The sequence below is a fragment of the Phoca vitulina genome, unplaced genomic scaffold (genome assembly GCF_004348235.1).
Source record: "Phoca vitulina isolate PV1807 unplaced genomic scaffold, GSC_HSeal_1.0 scaffold14, whole genome shotgun sequence".
NCBI lineage: Eukaryota > Metazoa > Chordata > Mammalia > Carnivora > Phocidae > Phoca > Phoca vitulina.
This window is the reverse complement of record NW_022589717.1, coordinates 38068233-38093057: the sequence shown is the minus strand read 5'-3', so window position 1 is coordinate 38093057 and position 24825 is coordinate 38068233. Positions and strand designations below refer to the sequence as shown.

The window sequence follows — 24825 nt, the reverse complement described above, 5'->3', positions numbered from 1 at the left end:
CTAACAGTATGCCTTTTTAAATATCAGACAGGATAAAACAGTTTCTATTCTCTTTACCATAATTTAAAATTCAGTTTTTATAGCCATTTTGAAACAAAAAAAAGGACACTTTCTAATGACTAAAGAGATTGAAACTTCTGTAACCATAAAGCCATATTTTTAAGAAAATTACTAAAGCAAATCAGCATCAGTTAAAACACTGAAAAAAAATGAAATAATTAGAACTTTAAGATGTGAAATTATGAAAATAAATTTTATTCTTAATTTTCAATAAAAAAGCTGTAACATTTTAAATAAATTGTTAATAAGACTTAGTTGATATCTAGTTAACCTCTTATAGCATTAATGTTTTGTATTTCTTTTCTTGAAAATACTCAAATATATTTGCATTGTATTCTTTAGAAAATAGCCTAAAAGATAATTGCCTTTAACGAGTTCTACGAAGAACAACATTCTAACACATCCATGTCTTTCATGATACTTGAAATACTGAGTTATATGTCATTTAGCCTATCTCTTAGAAGAATAAATAACACAAATAACACAATTGCAATAACTGATTCTCTAATCATTAGTTGTTTCCACAAATAAAACCTATCATTTTTCATGAGAAAGCAGAAAATAATACAGAAACAGAGCTACCTGAAATCATTTATCCCCTCGATCAAAAGATAACAGATTAAGTGTGGGAGGCCAACATCATGAAAATAGACCCCAGTTTTTTACTTTACCATTTAACTCTGGCTTAAAGATAATAAAAATAACGTACAATCTATCAGTGTATATTTATTCCCTATCACATTTTCCTTATTTTACAAGGAAAGAAAATAGGTGTTATGTTTAAGAGGAAGATTAGTGAAACACTATTACTGAAAGCCAATTTAGCTATCATCACTGCTCAAGAAGTATCCATAGGACCCTTACAGCAAACACGTTGCTATACAAGCCCCAGAATGTGAGATCAGGTGATCCGAGGTAAACATGAGGAAAAAAATCAAAACATTTCTGTCCTTATTCATATCACTCCCCCTGCCCAGGAAATTCAGATTAAATGGATCTTAGATTGTGTTTTTATTTCACTATATCTATTTTAGCAACTTAATGTAAACGAAAAGCAACATTCATTTTTAAATGAAAATCATAACACTGTTTTTGAAACTGCAAATGGGATTCTCATGATGAAAGAAGTTTCATAGCAAATTCTTGTATCTGGACAGTTATTTACCATAATCAGGTCAAACAGAACTTGAAGCTCTCCAATTATTTGCTTTCACCGCAAGCAAAGGACAATTAGGCCACTGCTGTCATTTCCTCATCTGAATCACTTGATTCATCTTTTAGTTCCAGTTCCCTTAAATCTTTGTCTACAGCCGTAACAGTTTTTTTCTTACACTTCTTGGGGACTGCATCATTAGCACAAATTTTTCTCATTTTAATGTTTGGCAATTTCTTCAGATCGAAATCCCATTCCCTAAATAAACAAAAGAGAGAGTACATAGAGAGGGTTGCTGGGGTGCAAGACGGCGAAGCAGTCAATATTTAAAACTCTGAAAGCAGCAGAACAAAGCTTATACATTTATTACAGATTCAAATGCCCTAGAAACAAACACTATATGCATTAGGGGAAAAAAGTCCCAAGAAGGAAGGCTTGCATTGTCCGTACATATTGCATCTTCTCATTAATCTACAACAGCAGTAACTGCACAGAGATTCCCACATATCCCAAACTTCCAACACAGTACAGGAAACTATTAGGCAGAAATGACAAGGAGGCTCTGCCATTGGTTTATTCTCCCTAACCTGATCACTCCATCGGGCCATATAGTATCAAGAACCTCAAAAGCAGTAACTATATTGTACTCGCAAATCTCCAAAGTGCAGTCAGAAACGATTTATCCTTTCACACTTGGTTATTTTCAGTAACCAAAAATATGTTATTGTTACAACAGAAATCATCTTTCAACCACTGAACTAACTAGTTCTTGACGACTTAACCTTTTCTCTGGTATCACTTCCCAGGAACCATCTTTTCCAAAAGAGCGTGCTGTGAACAGTCTAGGGATAGAACTCTGAGCCATTGAGCCTGTTGCTGTTAATTTATCTTTTAAAAAATATGAATTGGGGAGGAATAGTGAGACCAAGTTCTTTTAAGTATCATATTAAGGAATTTAAAGGCACCATGTCGCTATCATGTCAGTGCACATCACGTGTTCCAAATAAACACAAATTAGGAAGTCTTACTTTGATAAAAGAGAAAAGGTTAAAAGAAACCCCTGAGTTTTTTTAGCTCTAATGTCTAAGTACAAAAGGGAAGAAAGTTTATGTCTCATGTATTTTACATGCAGCCTCAAGGGATAATAGAGAGAGACAGACTTACCTAAAAGTTCTCAGATTACCTGCATTTACAATGTCTGGAATCTCTGGGAAAGAAAATAATTTATATCCATTAAGCAGTGTTCTTTAAATCACAACATTTTACAGTTTTCTTGTTTATTATCTCAGATACGATGAATAAGTGACAGAAAGCAAGAAAATCCAAGCAAAACAAAATTTCAAAGCACTGCTATAATGCTATATGAAAAGTAAGGGCTTAGTTTAAGAATGTGATTTAAGAGGAATGCTATTAAATAATAAATTCTAGCATAGAATCTGTAAAATGAAATAAACCTATTAATGAGATCAACCCTGTCCTTTTAATCTATGAAAGGCACATAGCAATTTCTAATGATCAACCCCCTAAAATAATAGGCTAGATTTTTAAATATATTTTCTTGGTGAAAAGTACAATTTTTTTTTCAAGCATATATTTCACCTTCGCAAGGTAGAGTTTATCTGAGAAATAGAAGTATTCTTTAATATTTTTAAAAATCACATTATTCAAAATGTGAAAAAAAATTTTAAACAAACTATAATCAGTAGCTGCTCAAAGCAACTCAATAAAACTTAAATCCATTTTTAATAAAAAACTAGGTATTTAACAGTTCCTCACCATGATTAGAAAGTTTACCACAAACCAATATGCACGATCATAGTTATTGGTAAAACACAAATGGCATGTATAAAAAACTGAAACAGGACTACAAAAAACCTGGCCAATGCAATAAAATACTAATTAAAATCAGAATCAATGAATGAAAAAGATAAAATAAAAAGGCTTGACACAACTATATGCTGATTATGACTATAGTTTCAGAAAATATGAGTATGAGGGGGTCAAGTGTTTAAAAGGTGTAAATTAAACACCATTTTTTAAAAAGAAATCCTAATAAAATGAGTCAGAAGTAGTTATACTACCATGGGTTGAGGAAGGAGAGGTGTCAGAGTCCAGTTTTCTCCGAACCTGCAGAATTCGGTAACAATTTGCCTATGTTAAGAGGCACTTATGGAGTTGTCAGAGATCACAACCCTTTCACCAGACACACTCCCTGACTCTGGAAGAAACACTGTGGCACAGCTGGAAGAACGCTGGATCTGAGTTTCTGTGCTGGCTCAATCACCAATACATGTTTGACCTTGGCCATGCTCTGTTAATTCATCTGCCAGCTACGTGGTGAACAGACTCTAGGAGGAAAGAGCAGTTGCACAGAGACCAACTGGGAACAGGTGACACAATGGTGGCTTGGACTAGGGAGGTGGTGGTGTTAGCAGCACAAATTTCAGATGCAAAATACATTTTGCTGACGAGCTGGATGGAGCGAGAAAGTGACTACGGGTTTCCGGCCTGAGCAACTGGCCAGGTGGTGATGCTGCTCTCTGACATACAGATCATGTGGGAACAAGTTTTAGGAGAAAAGCTGGACTTTGCTTTGGGACGTCAGGTCTGAGATGCCTAGAAGACATTCAAGTAGATTCTGAGAAACCCCAGTTTGATAATGCAAGTCTGGAGTTCTAGGGACAAGTTAGGGTCAACAAATACAAATTTCAAAGTTATCACCATGTAAATGGTGAACTAGGAATTGGTATACGTAGAAAACAAGAAGCAGCCCAAGGATGGGAACCTTGGCCAATATTTAGTTTGTGAAGCGGAGAAGGATTCAACTTAGAAAACTGAACTAGAAAGAAAATTAGGGAAGGGCTGGGTCTTCTTCACCAAATGAAAAGTGTGACAAGAAAATGAAGTGATCATCTGTATCAAATGCCGCAGAAAAGCTGAGAATCAACACCCAGTATAGCAACTGTTCGCCTTAGCAACTTAGAGGTCATCAGTGACCAGTATTTGTTGGGTGATGGAGACAAGAGCTAATTAAAGTGGGTTCCAGAGAAAACGCAACAGGAGGAGATGGGAGATCTAGGAGCATAAACCAATTTTACGTTCTTACAAGGTGACTACTCAGTGAGAGGGACACAGACAGCAGTGCTTGAAGCTCTCCCCGAACCTCCTTGTATTAGGTTGTCTCAGGCACTTTGATAAATGAAACCTCATGTAACTTTTAAACAACTGGGGAAGTAGGTATACTATTTATTTCAATTTTTAAATTGAAGAAAACAAAACCCAGTGGGGGGGGAGGGTTAAATAACTTGTCCTGTTACACAGTAAGCTCTAAAGGTTTAAATCATACCTATCTAGTGCTACAGCTATTTTCTGTTATTTTTTTCCGTGAAGCAGCTCACTTCCTAGAAATGATGAAGAGGAACTGCCAACCAACTACTTCAGGGTCTCTCGTGTTACCACAGTGTAAGTGCCTGACACGAAGCTTTTGACTGTGTAGACATCCGTATCAAAGACACCCTTCTCTAATAAAAATATTGCCAGCTGTCTGACACACTACCAGCAAAACAACTAGATAAGAAACCAGGCCATGCCCACCCATCAAAGTCCCCTTTTAGAAAGCCCTAGTAACCTACTAAATCACCACTCAAGTGACCCCACTTTTCCCTTCTCATGCCCTAACTCCCAGTTATGTTTTTAATTCACCAATAAAAACAAACTGGGGGTTCTAGAGGGGAGGGGGGGTGGGGGATGGGTTAGCCCGGTAATGGGTATTAAAGAGGGCATGTTCTTTTTTTTTTTTTTTTAAAGAGGGCATGTTCTGCATGGAGCACTGGGTGTTATACACAAACAATGAATCACGGAACACTATATCAAAACACTAATGATGTAATGTATGGTGATTAACATAACATAACAATAATATAAATTAAATAAATAAATAAGCAGGAAAAAAAAAAGTGGACATGTGAAACCCCAGGCACCTCACCTTCAGACCCTAATAAAGGTAGAGCCCCAAGTCCATACTCCCTTCCTCTCTCTACCCTTGACCTCCCTGTGTGGCCCTGGGCATGCTATGGACCCTCTAGACCTTGTGAGTAATAAATCTTGGCTTTTCTTTTTTTCAAATTTCCCTGACGGTTGTTACTAGACGCATCCTACAATCATAGTAAGAACCACAAGGGCTGCACCAGCCACAACATTGGCTCCGGTTGGGGAAATACCTATGGGGGCTCAACACAAGTACCAGAGGCCCAGGTGAGTGCCTCAGGAATTTCTAGCTGATAGAATTGCCATCAATAGGCTGGGACCAACACAACAGTTACCCACAAGATATTTCCTTTAGGGTCCTAATACTTCAGTGTTTTTATTATCAGAATTTAAAAACTTAATTTGTGGGTGCCTGGGTGGCTCAGTCAGTTAAGCGTCTGCCTTTGGCTCAGGTCATGATCCCAGGGTCCTGGGATCGAGCCCCACATCAGGCTCCTTGCTCAGTGGGAAGCCTGCTTCTCCCTCTCCCACTCCCCTGCTTGTGTTCCCTCTCTCGCTGTGTCTCTCTCTCTCTGTCAAATAAATAAATAAAATCTTTAAAAAATAATAATAATAAAAAAATAACTTAATTTGCTATTAAATATTTCATTTATACTGTACTTAACAAGCAAATCCACACACTATAAACGCCATAACATGGACCAGAAATGGAATGTGAGTGAAGTAATGTTCAGGGCCATGGCAAACTTGAGAATATATGATCAAGTCTAAAAGGGACAGCTGTTACTCCACTATAGGCAGATTATGTTGCCAGACCACTTGAATTTTTTTTAAAAAGCACAAAATCTACATTTTTCATGTGAAATTGCCAGATATTTCCTAGACTGACAATAAAGAAGCCAATCAAATACCATTTGCATGCCATGTTGCCTCTGGATCCTCACCTGTTTGTGGGCTTTGCAAGCCTTAAGTATCCTAAGTGCTTTTTCTTCAGATAATGTTGATAAACTAACAACGTACTTGTCTTTAAGAATGGTAAGAAATGCTACAATGCTAAGAATGAATGTTTGATTTCTAGTTTCTCAAGAATAACTGTAACAACTATAGCTTGGTCCTACAAGAATTAGAAAGATAAGAAGGGCACAGCACCTACTCTAAGGAAACATCGATGTAGTTACAGATGGGCAAGTAATAACTCCACAATAAAGCAAATTAGGAACGTGCCAGAAGGGAAAAGAAAACTTTACTGTCAGGGTGGAAAGATACATCACTATGACAAGTGACAGTTTTGAGAATGTAAGAAAAAAAAAAGAATTAAAAAATTATTTGATATATTCACAAAAGAAAGGAAATCAAAAGAAATTCAAACTAAACTAAATATTTAGAATAAACAAAATTAAATCTTTGAAATGAATTAGAAACCTGATATGCCTATGTATTTTAGAAAGAAAAAAAAGAAAGTCACAAAGAACACACCAAGGCCATATCCTTCATACTGTTGTCGCTCACGCTCCATTGTCTGCTTGATGACTGTCTCCCGGGAATAGTGCCGCCTTCCCTGCCTGTCTCTGATGCTGTTATGTAATTCAATCTGCTCTAGTTCACTGCTGAATCGATTTAAATACCTGAGAAATAAGAAAGCAATATGAGTTACAAGTCTTACATTTGGCTTATATTACCCCATTTAAAACAAACCCCAGCCTTCGCCTATCCTTAAAATTTTTATACTCTTCTGAGTTCCTCGTATCCTCAGACTTCAGACGGTCCCTGGATAACCCAACCATGTCCAAAATTTCAGCAACCAGATCACTGCCTCCTATTCAAGTATCTGCTAAACTCCAGATCCTCGTATTCAACCACCTCCTGGACATCTCCATTTGGATGTCCCATGGAGGCTTAACACCTCAAAAGTGAACTTGTGCTCACCTCTGTCCCCTCCCATCCCCCACCAAACCTGTTCCATCTCTTTGGCTCTCTATCTTAGGAAATAGTACAACCATCCACCCACTTGCTCATGTGAACAATGTACACGTCCTCCTTGACTCCACTTTCTCCCTTTAATGCCATATCTAAGTTTTCACTAAAGATTGAGACTTTCTACCTTCTTAATATTTCTGGAATCTTTATTTCTCTTCACCATACTGCTACTAACCATGCAGAGGCCAACATCATCATCTCTTGCCTAGATTGTTTCATCAGCCTCTCAACAGTGTCCTGGCCAAAGCCATGTGCCCTCAGGCCATCATCATCGTTCTCACGACTGTGACATTTTTAAGGTTTAAATATGATCATCTCAGGTGCCTGTTGTAAAAAACTTCTTGTGGCTCCCAATGTCCTTTGAAAAGGTCCAAACTTACAGTGACACCTGAGGTCTTCTGTGAGCTGTACCTGTCACAATGCCCTCCTTGAACCTATTATTTTGATTATATTTAATGTTTGGTAGATCACTAAATCTGTCACTCATACCTCTGATACTGTTCTCTCTGCCTAAAAGCTCTTCAATTAACTTTACCTCAGTCTGCTAACCCTTACGCTTCAGAAGTCAGTTTAGATGATATTTCCATAGGAAGCCTTTCCTGATCCAAGAAACTGGGTTAAGTAACAATCTGAGGCTCAGAAACCTTACAAACCTACTAGAGTGGCTAAACCAGGGTGTGAATCTAAAGCCTTTTTAACAAAGCCCATTTACTCCTCTATAAATCCAGAACAGAACTCTGTCTCTTGAAGAACCAGGTTGCAGAATTCCCTTTTCTGACACTTTGCTCATAACATACCCAGTGTTTACCTTTCAATTAATTCACAAGCATCTCTCTTTGAATATCCTACTTTTTGGGGATCAAGATGACTTTGAAACCACTGCAGTTTTTCACCTATAACAAGTACAAAGTACAAAGATAGGTTAACACCATAAATCATCACTTAAGCAATGAGTATTCATCATAATTTTCAACATCAATGTGTTTAAAATACTATCAAAATTTATTTCAATGTTAAATATAAAGGCTTGCGTGGGCTCAAAGCTAATTAAACCAGTCTGTCAGAAATCAAATTGTCACATTTTAATTTGGGGAAGAGACAGAGATGCCTTTCAGTATGTAATTCTTATCCGATAAGGATGCATTAAAAAAAAAAAGAATACATTAACAGAACATGAAGTTCTAAGTATTTAAAAAGCAAAAGACAGAACACTTGTCTAAAATAATAAAATGAAAACTTGATTAGATTAATGGCGAAGATGGTCGTTGCTGAACATTTAATAAGCAGCAGGCTCTATGTCAAGAGCTTTACAATCCTATGATGATTAGTACATTATTATCCCTATTCACACATAAGAAAGGTTAAGTGGCCTGTCCAGGGCCTCAAATTAGTAAATACATTAACCATGCAAGATCTGCCAGACACTATGCAAAGAGTAAATCTGACCATCAGGGTCTCTTGCAGTTAGATTTCTCAAAATTACAGATCAAAAAATGGCCCTACCTCAGATACAGATGACCTACTTAGAAATACTATTCTATTATCTGAGAAAGCATTAGAGATCGGTGTTCAAGTAAAGCCTAAGATTAAAACAGAACAAAAAACAAACAAATAAATAAAGCCTAAGAGTCATTATTTTTTTTTAAGATTTTATTTATTTATTTGAGAAAGAGTGAAGAGAGAGAGAGAACGCACCAAGGGAGAGGGAGAAGCAGACTCCTCGCTGAGCAGAGAGCCTGACATGGAGCTCCATCCCAGGACCCTAAGATAAGGACCTGAGCCAAAGGCAGATGCTTAACCAACTGAGCCACCCAGGCACCCCCAAGAGTCACTATTTTGAAGTCAGACTTATAAGTAAAAATTTACTAACAATAAATCCGCCCCCCCCCAAAAAAAATTGTGACACTGAGATACAGACTGACGATGCATGTATCCACATCACTAAATATAAACTGCTGTTTCCAAAATACTTAGACCATAATCCTTCCTAATTCTAATGAGTTAGGGAGCTAGAATTAAACTTCAGAGATAGATAGACAGAGATGTAGGTAGGTAGGTAGGTAAATATAAACTAAATAGTTTCTGAAAAACTGAGCTAGATATTATTAACACTTTCTAAGAGCTAATGATTGATTTTACTTTGTTTTGTTTTAATTAAGTCTAGTAAAGAAAATTCCCTAGAAGAATCAAAAGAAAAATAGGCACAGAGCAGAACTTCACTATGGTTTAGCCAGAGCGTCAAATGAGTAAATCTACTTACCAATAAGGTTGAGACGCAATGCCTTTTCATTCTTCAATCTTGGGAAAAAAGGTAGTACATAATGTGTTAGAAAATTTCCAAAACAAATTTTAAAAATCTGTCAAAAACAAAAAAAACTGCCCACAGAACCTTAATTCAAGGATCATTCTTTTATACATATGAAATTAATTTTGTTAGTGCAGAAACATTGAACACCATGCTTTTCTTTTAAATCACTGGAACAAAATGTTACTAGAAACCTTTCTTTAGGTCTTCAGTGACTAATGACTAAAGGACACCTATAGAACAAATCAGTTTTGAAAACACAAAAAAAGTCTGATTGGATTATGAATGTTCAGGTGGGTAATACTTGTGCACAAGAGTAATGAATACCTTCTAGAAGACAGAGTGTGGCCACCAAGACCAAAATGCCCTAGTGTCACCTTTTAAACTTCAACAAGAACAGAACAGATGTTTATTTTTCATAATTTGAAAAGAATTATAATAAAGAAAAAGAACTCATTTATTCTCAGGAAACAGTCTAGGTAATACATGATTTCTTTGTTGGTATTCTAAATATTAATTCAGAAAACACCTTTGGACAGCTAGTTTTTGCCACACTTTATGCTACTCACTAGAGATACAGCAATGAACAAAAAAAATCTACTGTCCCTGACTAACAAAGCAGAACAGATTCATCCTCCCACTTTAAACAACTAGAAAACTGGAGAAATAAAATGAAGCCTTTTTAATAAAAAATTTCAGGCACAGGGACGCCTGGGTGGCTCAGTTGGTTAAGCCTCTGCCTTCAGCTCAGGTCATGATCTCAGGGTCCTGGGATCAAGTCCCGCATCAGGCTCCCTGCTCAGGAGGGAGCCTGCTTCTCCCTCTGCCTGTCGCTCCCCCCTGCTTGTGCTCTCTCTCTCTCTCTCTGATAAATAAATAAATAAAATCTTTAAAAAAAAAAAATTTTCAGGCACAGAATGGGGGAAGATATTTACAATACAAATAACTAACAGAGGATTTGCATTCAGAACGTACAAACACTTCTTACTACTTAAGAAGAAAACCTAATACCAAAAAGGGCAAAAGATTTTACCAGATTTTTCATCATAGCAAAGACATAGAAATGACCAATAAGCACATAAAAAGATACTTAAACATCATTAGTTATCAAGATGTACAAAATTAAATCAAACTAAGATACTATTATACAACTACCAGAATGGCTAAAAAGTTTTTTAAAACCTGGTAATACAGCAAGCTTGAGAGGATATGGAGAGAATATAACTCTTATACACTGGTGGTGAAAATATAAAATGATACTATCACTTTGGATAAAGCAATTTCTTACATACTTAAACGTGACACCTATCATATGACCAGCAATTTTTATAAACTTAATTCCATATAAACTCAATTTTCTTATATACTTTAATATACAATCACCATATGACCCAGCAATTCCAGTTCTAGGAACTGAAAGAAAAATGAAAGCAAATGTCCAAACAAATACTTTAAGTGAATGTTCATGGTAGCTGTATTCATAATAGCAGAGGCAGGCAAATTTTTTCTTAAATGGCCAGAGAGTAATGTGGTCAGTCTCTGTCACAACTACTCATTTCTGCCACTGTGGCCTGAAAGCAGCCACAGATAATACAATAGGAATGGGCATAGCTAGCTGCTTTCCAATAAAACTTTTTAATAAAAACAGGGGGCTGGACCCTTACCTTGCAGACCCCAATGATCGCCCAGTACTATAAATAATCCAAATGAACACACCACAGGTAAATGAATAAACAGTGCATATCCATACAATGGAATACCATTCTGTAATAAGAAAGACAACTAATATATGAAATAACAGGTAAATTTCATAAACATTATGCTAAGTGAAAGAAGCTGGCACAAAAAATTACATATAATCATTTCATTTAAATGAAACATTAGGAAAGACAAATCTCATGTATCAAAATAAAAAGCAAATCAGGGGTTGCCTGAGGCTAGGGGTGGTGGTGAGGAATGACCGAGAATATGCACAAGGGAATCCTTTGGAAGGATGAAAATGGCACTACACACTAATCGTGGTGGTTAGACCAATGTATTGTCAAAAACCCAAATCTGTACACTGCAAATATGGCCATTTTACTGAATGCTGTTTATACCCCAAAGTTTATTTTAAAAAATAGAGAATACTCATAACAAGGTAGAAAAAATTCATTCCTTTCAATTAAGTCTAGAGGAAAGAATCTAGTTAGAAGTCAGGTTGCAATAATTCTGAATGAACTCAATGGGGCCTGAACTAGAATTATCAGTTGGGATACAGAAAAGTAGAGAGATTTGAGATTAATTCTCCAAAGTAGTTGTTTCCTAGATTTTTCCCATTATGCTTAGTTTCTCGCTGTTAATTTTCCATACTTTCTTTTGGTATCTAGAGTTCTTTGTTGTATACCCTGCAGGACATACTGTATGAATGATAATACATACCAACAAAACATTGCTATGCTGAGAAATCATAAAATAAAGCTAAAATAACACACGGGGTGCCTGGATGGCTCAGACGGTTGAGCATCTGACTCTTGATTTTGGTTCAGGTCATGATATCAGGGTCCTGGGATAGAGCCCCTCGACGGGCTCCATGCTTAGCAGGGAGTCGCTTCCCCTATCCTCCTCCCTCTGCTCCTCCCCCTGCTTGTGCACACACGTGTGCTCTCTCTCTCTCTAAAATAAATAAATCTTTAAAAAAAAAAAAAGCCATTTGCTCTCTGTAAATTCTGCATCCCTTGAAATGTCCTAGTCTTCAAAACATACTAATTTCTTTTAATATGAATAGAAGCAATATTCCATATAGTCCTAAATCAGAGCATTCAAATACTGAAGACAAACAGGCTTGAGCTCTTATTCTGTTGCTATTCACTCCTGCAGTATCTTTAAGTAATCAGAGTCTATCAATAAGAGTCAACTTGATTAACCTAGCAGGTCTGGTTTTGTATCCTTGACCACTAGTCAAAGGCACTACAACATAACAGATATCCTCCCTGATCTCCCCACCTACCTACGTTTCTCCCTAAAAAGGAACCTTAGGAAGTGGTACAAAGAATCCTCAGTTCTATGAAAAGTATAGAAACTAGATACTCTAAGCTGCCTGGCTACATCTGTTCCTTAGAAAACCACGTATCTTTGGTAGGCAGATAGTTCACAAAAGGTGATAGTATCTAAAATGGTCCCCACTGATTCTTGTGTCTTGATAATCATGGCCTTGTGATCCTTGAGTGTGGCTGGCTAGACCTAGAGACTTCTAACAAATAAAATAGCACAATAGTGATGGATGTCATTCTGAAATTAAGTTTCAAAGATTGTCTTCTGTCCTAGCCATCCTCTCTTGCTCTATCTCTGAGCCTTTGCCCTGTCGGAACCAAGCTACCATGTTGTGAGTAGCCTATGGAGAGGCTCATGTGGCAAGGAATTGATGCCTCCAGCCACCAGGCAGCCACGACTTGAGGTCTGCCAATAGCCACATGAGTAAGCTCGGAAGCAAAACCTCTCCCTATCAAGCTCTGAGATGAATGCAGGCCGGTCAACATTTTAACTGTAGCTTTGTGAGAGACTCTGAGCCAGAAGCATTCAGTTAAGTGGCACTGCAATTCTTGACCAAAAATCTGTTTGTTTCAAACTGCTATGATGCCGTAGAATTTCTTATGCAGCAATAGGTAATTAAAGCAGTATTTGATAACTGCTATTCATTATTAAGAAGCCACAGGCACCTGAAGTTCAAGTTAAGTACTGCTGGTACCTTTTCTACCATCTTGCTCACAGCTATCCCAGAAGTGTGAGTATCTTGTCACCAACCATCTCTCCAAAATATGCAACTCAACATTTCTGTATTGCTGGAAGTACTACTCTAGTGCAGGAAGATCAGCAGCATTTTAAGATGCTATTTGTGTTTACGCCATTTAAATTAAATATGACTCATGGTCAATAATGCTGCTACTCAAAAAACTGACATCTATGACAGGTGTTAAGTAAGCCTGTTTCATAAAATACATTAGACACTACTAAAACTGTATATCTGTTTGCTTCTGGAGCCATAACGGTTACAATGATGACTTCTTTAAAATAAATGAGAAAAATCTGTTTAGAACACTGTCCAAGTAGAAAAAATTAAGTAATACTTTTCAATTCTGTACTATAAAAATGGAGCCTTGGCCAATAACGGGACCTCCTTAGAATAAGTTATTTAGGAATTACCATGTTGTTCAGTTTTATCTTCCATAATTCCTTTATATTGTTGTTTCTGTAAATCAGTACATAAAATCCTGAAAATACCTGACAACATACAAAGATTCTAGGCTCATTGGCACAAGTACTTACAGTGAACCAAAGAATTTAGCCAAACTCTAAAGCAGTATTTCCTAAAATATTGCCATGTATACCACTAGCACTATATAAGCTGATTTTTGAGTCTCATAGACACAGAATTAAATCATCTTTAAGCAAGCTACTTTTTCCCCCCATTTTCTTTTGATCCTCTCTAATTACATTAAGAAGAAAACTTAGTTTAATGCTTACTTAACAAGTCTTCCAACCTTTGCTAAATCTTTTCACCAAGGATAAAGCAAGCATGCCTCAGGCTCAGACCATCCATGAAAGGCAACAGTATTTACTTGTTTTTAATACAGACTAAATGTCTCCTTTAAAAAAAAAAAAAAAAAGGTATGTAAGGGAAATAGATTCTAAAAAAATATTAAGTAAATAATGCCATAGGTCAGTGGTTCTCATAGTGTGGTCCCTGAACAAGCAGCAATAGCATCAACGTTACCTGAAACTTGTTAGAAATGCAAAATTTTGACACTGCCCCAGATGTTCTGATGGAAAATTCTAGGGGAAAGAACAAACTGTTTTAATATGCCCTACAGGTATATCTCATGTACACCTAAGTTTGTGAAATACTAGTAAAGACAGTAACAAAAAGTAATAACCATGTCAAAAGACATAGCAAAATTCATGAAAGTGATAAATAAAGTTTGAAAATTACTGTTTAAAGTGATACTACCATCCTAATAACCTTTATGAAAAAGGTCATTTTCTCTTCCAGAAAACTTCTAGCCAAATCATTGTGGAACAGCTAACCTTTACTAAATATGCCTTTAGGTTTGGGGTAAGGAATTAATATATAACAATGAACGTGCTGGTTTCTATCAGCTAGTATGGAAATATATGTACCATTTATTAAAATGGTAAGGCTATTTTAAAATAGCTAAAATGGTGACTTTTGTCTTTATAACTTCATTTTAAGTAATTTTTTATTTGTCTCTACAGCAGCTCCTGTGGACTCTCACAGGCCAAAGATGGAGGGGAGAATTGGCAAATTGTAGTGTGGGCTGCTGACCAGAGAGGGGAGACTAAGGGACAGGAAGCAGAAAAGAAGGGGCATTTTATATACACATTTTGTATTCCTAAGAAGAAAATTTTGCTATGAATTCTTCACATCAAGAGTAGAAACCAACTTCCAGAATGGCATAAGGACCTACGAAAATCCACTCTTCCATAAAAGCAGAGAATAGTAACAAAACTTGTCAAAATCAACTTTTTCAGAAGTATGAAAATTAAACAAAGGCTTGCAAGAATCTGAGGAACATTCTCAAGAAAAACAGGCCAATCTCAGTAAGAACAACAAACCTGTGGTGCTGTAATGTGCCTAATCCATCGTCCTCTCGTCAGCTCTGCAACAGTGTTGAAAACCAATGGACTAGCAACTCATGGTAGTTGTAAAAGCCATGTTCCTAACGGCCACCAGAGAGATCAAATTTGGAGTTCCCCAAAACCTCCATCCCCAGAGAATTGCTACCATTTGACCTGACAGGCAGCATGCTAAGAAGCTTGAAGTTACATTGTCTTTACATAATCTGACTCAGAGCTCTCTCTGTAGGAACAGCTATATCCCCAAGTTTTTCTTGAAAATAATCAGCAGCAATTATCTAACATAGCAGCTGCCTCAGTGATATTACCAGTTGGGGGCTAACAAAAGGTAGACCAAAAAAATTTAAAGGAAAACTGGGGAATGGAAGGTCCACAGACGACTTGAAAGCTAGCCCGAACATATTCCTGGGAATCTAGAATGCCATATGCACATCCAGTACTATGTTCATACTAAGGAGAGACCTGAGCAGGTCCTAATCTCTCACCTCTGGCTAACCCTGAGGCTCTATGCAAACAAGAAATGAAGTCGAAGTAAACTGCATCCTGGTGTGTCAAAGGCATGCCCAATAGATTCATAGAGCCCCTCAGCATAGGGTGAGAGATTTATTAGCTAAAGGCATTTAAAGAACTCTCTGTTCAAACATTAGCTGACCACCAACTGAGCAGAAACATCAATGGCCACACACAACAAACAGACTTTACAAAATCAGTCTAGGAAAGTCACAAAGCAAACAAGAGCAAACCTAATTGACTATAGAGGCTGGAGGTGTCTATTTAACAGAGTTGTCACACTGTAGTATTGAAAATGTCCAATTTTCAACCAAAAATTATGAGACACACAACGAAAAAGGGAAAGTATGGCCCATATTCCAGGATTAAAAACAGCATCCAATAGAAACTTCCTAAGGAAGCCCAGACAGTTGGACCTACTCAACAAGGACTTGAATTCACCTATAATAAACATACAAAGAACTAAAGAAAACTGTATCTAAAAAATTCAAGGAAATTATGAGAACGTTTCACCAATAAAGAGACAGAAATTACAATGATGAGCCAAGTAGAAGTTCTAGAGTTGAAAGATATAATAATAAAAATGAAAAATTTACTAGAAAGATTCAATAGCAGTTTTGCTGGCAGAAAAAAGAATCCACAAACATAAGAGCAAGTTAGCTGAAATTATCCAGTCTGAGCAACAAAAAGTGGAAAGGAAAGAAAAATGAAGAGTCTCAGAGACCTGTGTGGCACTACTAAGAACACCAGCATATGTATAACAGGAGTCACAGGAGGAGAGGAAAGGACAGAAAAGATAGATATCTGGAAAAATAATGGCTAAAAACTTCTCAATTTGATGAAAAACACTGAGCTACGCACACAAGAAGCATAACAAACTCCATGTAGGATGAAATCCATGTAGGATAAACTCAGAAATCCCCACCTACTAGACATACGAGTCAAACTATTCAAAGACAAAGAACAACTTTAAAGTATCAAGAGAAAAGCAACTCACTGCATTCAATAAGATAAATAGCTGAATTCTCGTTAGAAACCATGCAGGCCTTGGGGCGCCTGGGTGGCTCAATCGTTAAGTGTTTGCCTTCGGCTCGGGTCATGATCCCAGGGTCCTGGGATCGAGCCCTGCATCGGGCTCCCTGCTCAGGGGGAAGCCTGCTTCTCCCTCCCCCACTCCCCCTGCCTGTGTTCCCTCTCTCGCTGTGTCTCTCTCTGTCAAATAAATAAAATCTTTAAAAAAAAAAAAAGAGGGACGCCTGGGTGGCTCAGTCGGTTAAGCGTCTGCCTTCGGCTCAGGTCGTGATCCCAGGGTCCTGGGATCGAGTCCCGCATCGGGCTCCCTGCTCCGCGGGGAGCCTGCTTCTCCCTCTGCCTCTGTCTCTCTCTCTCTCTGTCTCTCATGAATAAATAAATAAAATCTTTAAAAAAAAAAAAAAAAGAAAAGAAACCATGCAGGCCACAAGGCTGAGGGATGACATATTTAAAATGTTGAATAGAAAGACTGAACCAAGAATTCTATATGCAGGAATTCTATATTCTAAAGTTTCCTTCAAAAATAAAGGAGAAATTAAGACATTCTCAGATAATCAAAATTTAGAGAATCTCTCACGTTCAGACCTGCCTTATAAGAAATACTAAAGGGAGTTCTGAAATGAAAGGCTGAAATGAAAGGACAGTGAATAGCAATCTGAATCCACATGAAGAAATAAGGGGCACCAGTAAAAAAAAAAGGTAATTACACAGGTAAATATACAAGACAGTAAAAATGCATTTTTGTGTGTATTCTCATAAGACAACTGCATAAAAACAATCATTGTAAAACTGTGTTTATGGGATTATAATGTATAATAAAGATGTAATTTCTAGGCAATAATAGTACAAAGAAGGGAGAATGGAGCCACAACGGAGCAAATTTTTTGTAAAATATTGAAATTAACTTTGCATTAATCTGAAACAAGATTGTTTTAAGATTTAGTTGTAATTTTCAGAGCAACAACTAAGAAATAACAAAAAATATATAGTGATCTCCACTTTACTAAATGATTTCCAAATTACTAAATCAAATTACTAAATCAATTCTCAGCTCTCACATTAATCAAGAGCAAATGACATAGCTTGATCACCACCTTCTCTTCGAAACACAATCTTCTTTTTCCTCTTTCTCAGTCTCACTTGTTGGATCCTTTTTCCAACCTCTAAATGATGGAGGCCTCTGGGATCAATCCTTGGCCCCCTTCTCTTTTCTAGCTACATTTACTCATTAGATAATCTTATGTAGTCTCATCACTTACCGTCCCATCTAGAAGCCGATGACTCCCAAATTTGTGTTGCATCCCTAATCAATCTCCTGAACACCAGACCCAACATATCCAACTGCCCATTTTCTATCTCCTTCTAAATATCTAATAGACTAATGGTACTTTAACCTATATGTCCAATATATAACTACATAGCTCCTTCCCTCACATCTTTTAGCTCTCTGCTCCAATATGAACTTCTTCAGATAAGCTACACATGACTATTCTATGTAAAACAGAACCACTTTGTCACTCTCCATCCCATAATTCTTTTTCCTTTTTCTTCATTGCACTCATCACAACTTATTTAAGTGTATGTTTCTGCTTCAGGTAAGCTCTAGAAGAAATGAATCCTTGTTCACTGTTTTACCTGCAGTGCATTGAACATACTTAACATTTATTAGAGAGAAGGGAATATTGATGAAAGATAAATGTTAATGGGCTTTACACCAATGCATAATACAAATGATAAAAAGATACTTACTTTTCCTTTTTTTCTTGTTTGTGGGCTTCTCTTGTAATTTGAGCTGCTTTTCTACTATATGGATGGATGACTTTTTTTTCCCGTCCTACAAGTTTTCCCTTTAGGGCTTTAGGCTAAAATTAGGAAAATACATGACACACATAGTCAGATATGGAAGTGATTTCAGTTAAAAAATTTCCTTTAGAAATAAATTTAAAAAACAGTAATATAAGAAATACCATAAGCCAGAAACACTACTCTAGGAATTAGGAGATAAGCCAGACCCGTTAAATGATTGGAACAGCATTGGTTTCCATTGTCATAATAGAAATGATATATTCGAAACTACTCTTCAGTGATATAAGAAAATAAAGAAAGGCACAGAAAAGGTCAATAAACCCAGCTCTTCAACTCTTACTATCTTCAAAGTAGGTAAGTGAATGCAGGTAGTGAGAAGACAGAGTTAAAAATTTGTGTTACGGTTAAAAAAGCCGGGGAAGTGGAAGGAACATAGGATGTTCACGGGAGCTTGACTGCAGAAGTTGCACATGGAACAGAGTCAGCACTGATCAAGCAAAATCAAAGCTGGGTTCATAGAAAAACAGGAATAGAGGAAATAATACAAGCCATCTCAAAATTAGCACACCCAAAAAAGAACAAATTATTTTCCCATTCAAACCTTATGCCAGTTAACAAGGTCTCAATTGATTCGGCACTGAACTAGACATTTAACTCTTTATTCCTACATAATTCTATATTTTATCATACCTGTTTTTATTTTGGAATTAGATTTGACTTCCTATAAGAGAAGCCCAAAATAATAATGGTGTAACCTGATAAAGTTTAGTTCTCTCATGTAAGAAGTAGGAGCTGGAGGCTCTGCTTCCCAAAGTCCTCAGAGATCCAGGCTCCTTCCATCTACTATCCTGAGGCTATAACCTCCTGTATGTCTGTCTAGCTCAAGATGACTTAATAACAAGTCTAAACTTCAGCCAGAGAGAAGTAGAAAAGAAAATCAAAAGGCACACCCCTTTCCTTTAAGAGCAAGATCTCAGGAAGCTGGAGTCTTCTGTTTACAACCCATTGATCAAAATTTAATCAGGGGGTTATGTAAAGGAGAGTAGTAAATATAATTGTTATTCTCAGAAAAAAATACATTGTTACAAAAGAAAAGATTCTATTTGGGGACAACTGGCCGTCTCTAACATACCTAATCTCAAAAAGGTTCTTAGAACCTTCTCTTCAAAACTATTGTCATTGCCTTAATTCAGCCTCGTGATTTTTCATGATTAGGATGGCCTTTAGATTCTCACTGCTCATTCTTTTTTCATGGAAGTCGCAAAGCTTATTTTTCTACAACATTTATCTGGTAAAGTCCTTCTCCCCTGCTAACGAGCTCACAGTTACGTCCCAAATCCTTAATGTGGAAAACAATCTACCCCCAACCTACTTCTCCAGCATTATTTCTTATTCTTCAAAACATCCTTCATCCCGTTCTTACTGAACTTCTCCCCCATTTCCAGAACACACCATGCTGTTTCGTAACTTCTGAAAACTGCACTGGTTACCTCTGCCTGAAAAATCCTGTTTTCCTTCCTTGTCTTTTCATAAAATACAACTCAAAGTCACTTCCTCTGTAAAATTTTTGGCAGAATTAATTATAATGACCACCAATTCCTCATTCACACATGTATTCATTCCTTCAACTAATATTCACTGAAATACACCAACAAATATTTACTGCTCACTTCTTGATACACCTAGCCAAGATAACTGCCACTCTGAAACCCAGAATGGCACTGGAAGGTGGTTACAGGTATAGAAGAATAATGTGAAACCATCATACAACAGTACAGGCATGCTTTGTTTTACTGTGTCACAGATATTGTGGGGGTCTTGTTTTGTTTGTTTACAAACAAGGTTTGTGGCAACCCTGCATGGAGCAAGTCTATGGACACCACTTTTCCATCAGCATTTGCTTACTTCATGTCTCTATGTCACATTTCAGTAATTCCTGCAATATTTCAAACTTCATTATTATTACTATATTTATTATGGAGGTCTGTGATCAGTGATCTTTAATGTTACTCTTGTAATTGTTTTGGAGCCCCATGAACTGTGTCCATATAAGCAAACTTCATCAATAAATGCTGTGTGTGTCCCTACTATTCTCACTGACCAGCCATCTCCCATCTATCTCCCTCCCCTCAGGTCTATTTCCTGAGACAAAACAGTATACAAATTACACCAATTACTAACCCTACAGCTGCTTCTAAGTGTTCAAGTGAAAGAAGTCGTACATCTCCCACTTTAAATCAAAACCTAGAGATGATTAAGCTTGGTGAGGATGGCATGTCCAAAGCTGAGATAGGCCAAAAAGTTAGGCCTCTCTCTTGTGCCAGTTAGCCAAGTTGTGAAGGCAAAGGAAAGTTCTTGAAGGAAATTTAAAGTGCTCTTCCAGTGAACACAATAATGATAAGAAAGCAAAACATCCTTAATGCTGATAAAGAGAAAGTTTTGAGTGGTCTGGATAGATCACACCAGCCACAACATTCCCTTGAGCCAAAGCCTAATCCAGAGAAAGGCCCACCTCTCTTCAATTCTATGAAGGCCAAAAGAGGTGAGGAAGCTGCAGAAAAAATTTGAACCTAGCAGAGGTTGGTTCATGAGGTTTAAGGAAAGAGGCAGTCTCCAAAAGTGCAAAGTAAAACAGCAAGTGCTGATGTAGAAGCTGCAGCAAGTTATTCAGAAAAATCTAGCTAAGATAATGAAGGTGACTACACTAAACAAGATTTTCAATGTATATAATATACCCTCCTACTAGAAGATGCCATCTAGGACTTTCAGAACTAGAAAGGGGAAGCCAATGCCCAGCTTCAAAACTTCAAAAGACAAACTGACTCTCTTGTTAGGGCCTAATGCAGATGGTAACTTTAAGCTGAAACTAGTGTTCATTTACCATCCCCAAAATCCTACGGCCCTTAAGAATTATGGGAGATCTACTCTGCCTGTGCTCTATAAATGGAACCACAAAGTTTGGTTGATAGCACATGTTTATAACATGGTTTACTGAATATCTGAAGCCCAATGTTGAGACCTACTGCTAAGAAAAAAAGATTCATTTTAAAATATGACTGTTCATTGACAATGCACCTGGTCACCCAAGAGCTCCAATGGAGATAAACAATGGGATTAATGTTGTTTTCATGCCCGCTAACACAACATCCATTTTGTAGCTCATGGATCAAGGAAATTTTGACATTTGAGTCTTATTTGAAAAAAATTTCATTTTATAAGGCTATAGCTGCCATATACAGTGATTCCTCTAATGAATCTGGGCAAAGTAAATTCCTGAAAGCCTTCAGAAAAGGATTCACCATTCTAGATGCCATGAAGAACATTCATGATTCCTGGGAAGAGGCCAAAATATAGTAAGAATGGGAGTTTAGAAGAAGTTGATTCCAACCTTCATAAATGACTTCAAGGGTTTCAAGACTTTACGAGGAAGGAGGAAGGAGCAAGTGCAGATGTGGTGGACGTGGCAAGAGAATAGAATTGAAGTACAGCCTCAAAATATCACTGAATTTTGCTACAATCAAATTATAAAACTTGAATGGGTAAGGAGTTGCTTCTTACAGATGAACAAAGAAAGTGGTTTCTTGAGATGGAATCTACTTTTGATGAAGATGCTGTGAAGACTGTTGAAATGATAGCAAAGGATTCAAAATATTACATCAACATAGTTGATAAAGCAGTGGCAGGGTTTGGGATGACTGACTCCAATTCTGAAAGAAGTTCTAAGGTGGGTAAAATGCTATCAAACAGCACTGCATGCTACAGAGAAACTGTTTGTGAAAGGAAGAGTCAATTGATGTGGCAAACCTCATTATTGTCTCATTTTAAGAAACTGTCACAGCCACCCCAACCTTCAGCAACTTCTACCCTCATCAGCAGCCTAACTGAGGCAAAAGCCCCAAGCAAAAAGAGTACAACTTGCAGAAAACTCAGATGGTTAGCATTTTTAGCAATGAACTATTTTTTATTAAGGTATTCACATTGTTTTTTAGATAAAGGCCCACCTCTCTTCAATTCTATGAAGGCCAAAAGAGGTGAGGAAGCTGCAGAAAAAATTTGAAGCTAGCAGAGGTTGGTTTAACCTGCGCACTTAATAGTCTACAGTATAGTGTAAATACAATTTCTCAATGCATTGGCAAACCAAAAAGTCATCTGACTTGCTTTATTGTGATATTCGCTTTACTGGGGAAGTCTGGAACTAAACCCACAATATCTCGAAGATATGTCTGTATGTGCATTTTTTTGTGTTATTCTCTGCACATGTGGGGTGGGGGGGTGCAAGAAAGAAAGGTATGATAAGGATTTTTTGTACATGAAGTTTACCTAGCAAACATGAATCAATAAAAACATTTCAGAACCCATGGTAGGTTGCCTCTAAGATTCTCACAATGAATTCCACCTCTGGATATTCATGTCTAAGTATAATCTCCTCCCCTAGAGTGTGGACCTAGTGACTTACTTTTAATGAATAACATTTAGCAAATGGAGGAACTGGCTTCCATCTTGCCTATTGTCTTTTGCTCTCTCACTAGGCTAGCTCTGATGGAACCCAACTATCCTGCAATAAGCTGTCCCACGGAGAGGCCTATCTAACAAACAAATGAGACAGCCTGCCACCCTACAGCGGTGAAGGACTGAGGCCCTGAGTCCAGTCATCTACTAGGAGATAAATCCTACAAAAACCATGTGAGTGAGCTGGGAAGTGCATGCTTCCCAGTTGTGCCTGGAGATGAAACCACTGCCTCAGATTAAACCTTGATCGCAGCCTTATGAGAAATCTTGAAGCCAAGGATCCAGATAAGCCATGCCTCATTCCTGACTCATAGAAACGGAGATAATTAATGTTGTTGTTTTAAGTCACTAAACTCTACTGAAAGAAGTTTAGAGTAACTGATATAAAAAACTGGAAAACCTCCAGTACCAAGCTGAGCTTAAACTCAAGAAAGGGCACAGCAGGGCCACTGGTGATGTACCAGAGAACTGAAAATGGCAGCAAATGTGCCAGTGAAATATCCTCCTACCATACTGCCTGATAAAGTGAAATTCTGATACTCAAGGAAAACTACATTCAAATGCCAACCAACGCCCAATCATATCTAATGTTTCAGTGTTCCACTCTTGAAACGGAAAAGCTACGAAAGAAAATTATCTTATAAAGGGTTGGAAATAACACAAGTGCAGTGATAAGTGAAAAGACTAAAATTATACATATACAAACGTGTATGATCTAAGGAAAAAAACCATATAGATGTGAAAGACAAAAATGACAGGCATACAACAAAAAGAAGAAAAAGGAAAAAGAACAAAGAGAATAAAAGACCTTGTGGCCAGAGTATCATAACTTTTTACCAGATTGTAAACTTTTTTACATTGTTGTTTTTATTAAAAACTGGTTGAAAATGAATAGGAAACATTTTCCTATTCAAGAATTATTCTAATGAATATTAATAAATTTTAAAAAAAGCAAGAAGAAACAACAACCGTGTTGGAATACAACGTAAGTGGTAACTATAAAGAAAAGCAAGGGAATTATAAATACAAAATTTAGATACTGTTTACCTGAGGGCTCCTGAACGTTATAGATCCATGGAAGGAAACACAGAATCTTTCAGAAGTTTTATTTCTTAAACTGGATAATGGATAAACGAGAGTTCCTTACACTACTAATCTTTATACTTCACTATGTTATGTAAACACTCTTTTGCATCTAGTCAACTTTTAATAAAAACAGAATAGTTTGAGCGTCCTGGAGGGAACTGGGGGGGGGGCATGGAGGATTTGGGGAGCGAGGACATCACTGGAGGGCGGCGACAGGACACCAAGAAAGAAGAGATTGAGCCTAAGCAGTCTAAACCGGCAAGAGGTGGCACATCAGTATGGAGGCAACACTTTCCCAAGGTTCGCCGACCTTCCCCTCCCACCATCCTCCCGCCCCCCACATACTAGTGAGTAGCAAGTAAATGTAAACGTGAGTCTTTTCCCGAGGGACAGGGCACTCTGTGAACACTTCAGAACCCAGAAGTTGAACTTTAAGGTCCAGACGCGGGGCCAGGCGGCCACCTCGGGACTGTCCTGCCCTGCACCCCCCACCCCAGTGTACGGACCAGTAGAATCCTAAGTAGCCCGGTCCCCTCTCCTAGTATCCCAAGACCGCCCCCTTCCCTCCAGTCTGCCCAAGGGGGGCCTTCCAGAGAGCCAAGCGGGTTCAGGGGAGCGGGAGGGGGCCCACCATGGTGACGTCCTCACGGCCCTGCAGGACCTCGGCAGCCCAGATGAGGGAAACACCAACAACCGCTTCAGCTCAGAGGAAAAGTCCAGCGTAAACACACGTGGTTACCGGAGAAGACCGGGCCGACCCGACCGG

General features: G+C 37.6%; 1 protein-coding gene across 1 annotated transcript; it reads right to left on the bottom strand.

The window, feature by feature from the left end:
* Positions 1–287: 287 nt before the first annotated feature.
* On the bottom strand, positions 288–24825 carry TMA16 (translation machinery associated 16 homolog). The gene is made up of 7 exons (XM_032413121.1): positions 24691–24825; positions 18408–18520; positions 9438–9475; positions 7986–8070; positions 6677–6825; positions 2378–2420; positions 288–1471 (listed from the first exon to the last, which is right to left on the bottom strand). The coding sequence occupies exons 1-7, from the start codon at positions 24691–24693 to the stop codon at positions 1291–1293; spliced, it is 612 nt and encodes a 203-aa protein (XP_032269012.1). The 5' UTR covers positions 24694–24825; the 3' UTR covers positions 288–1290.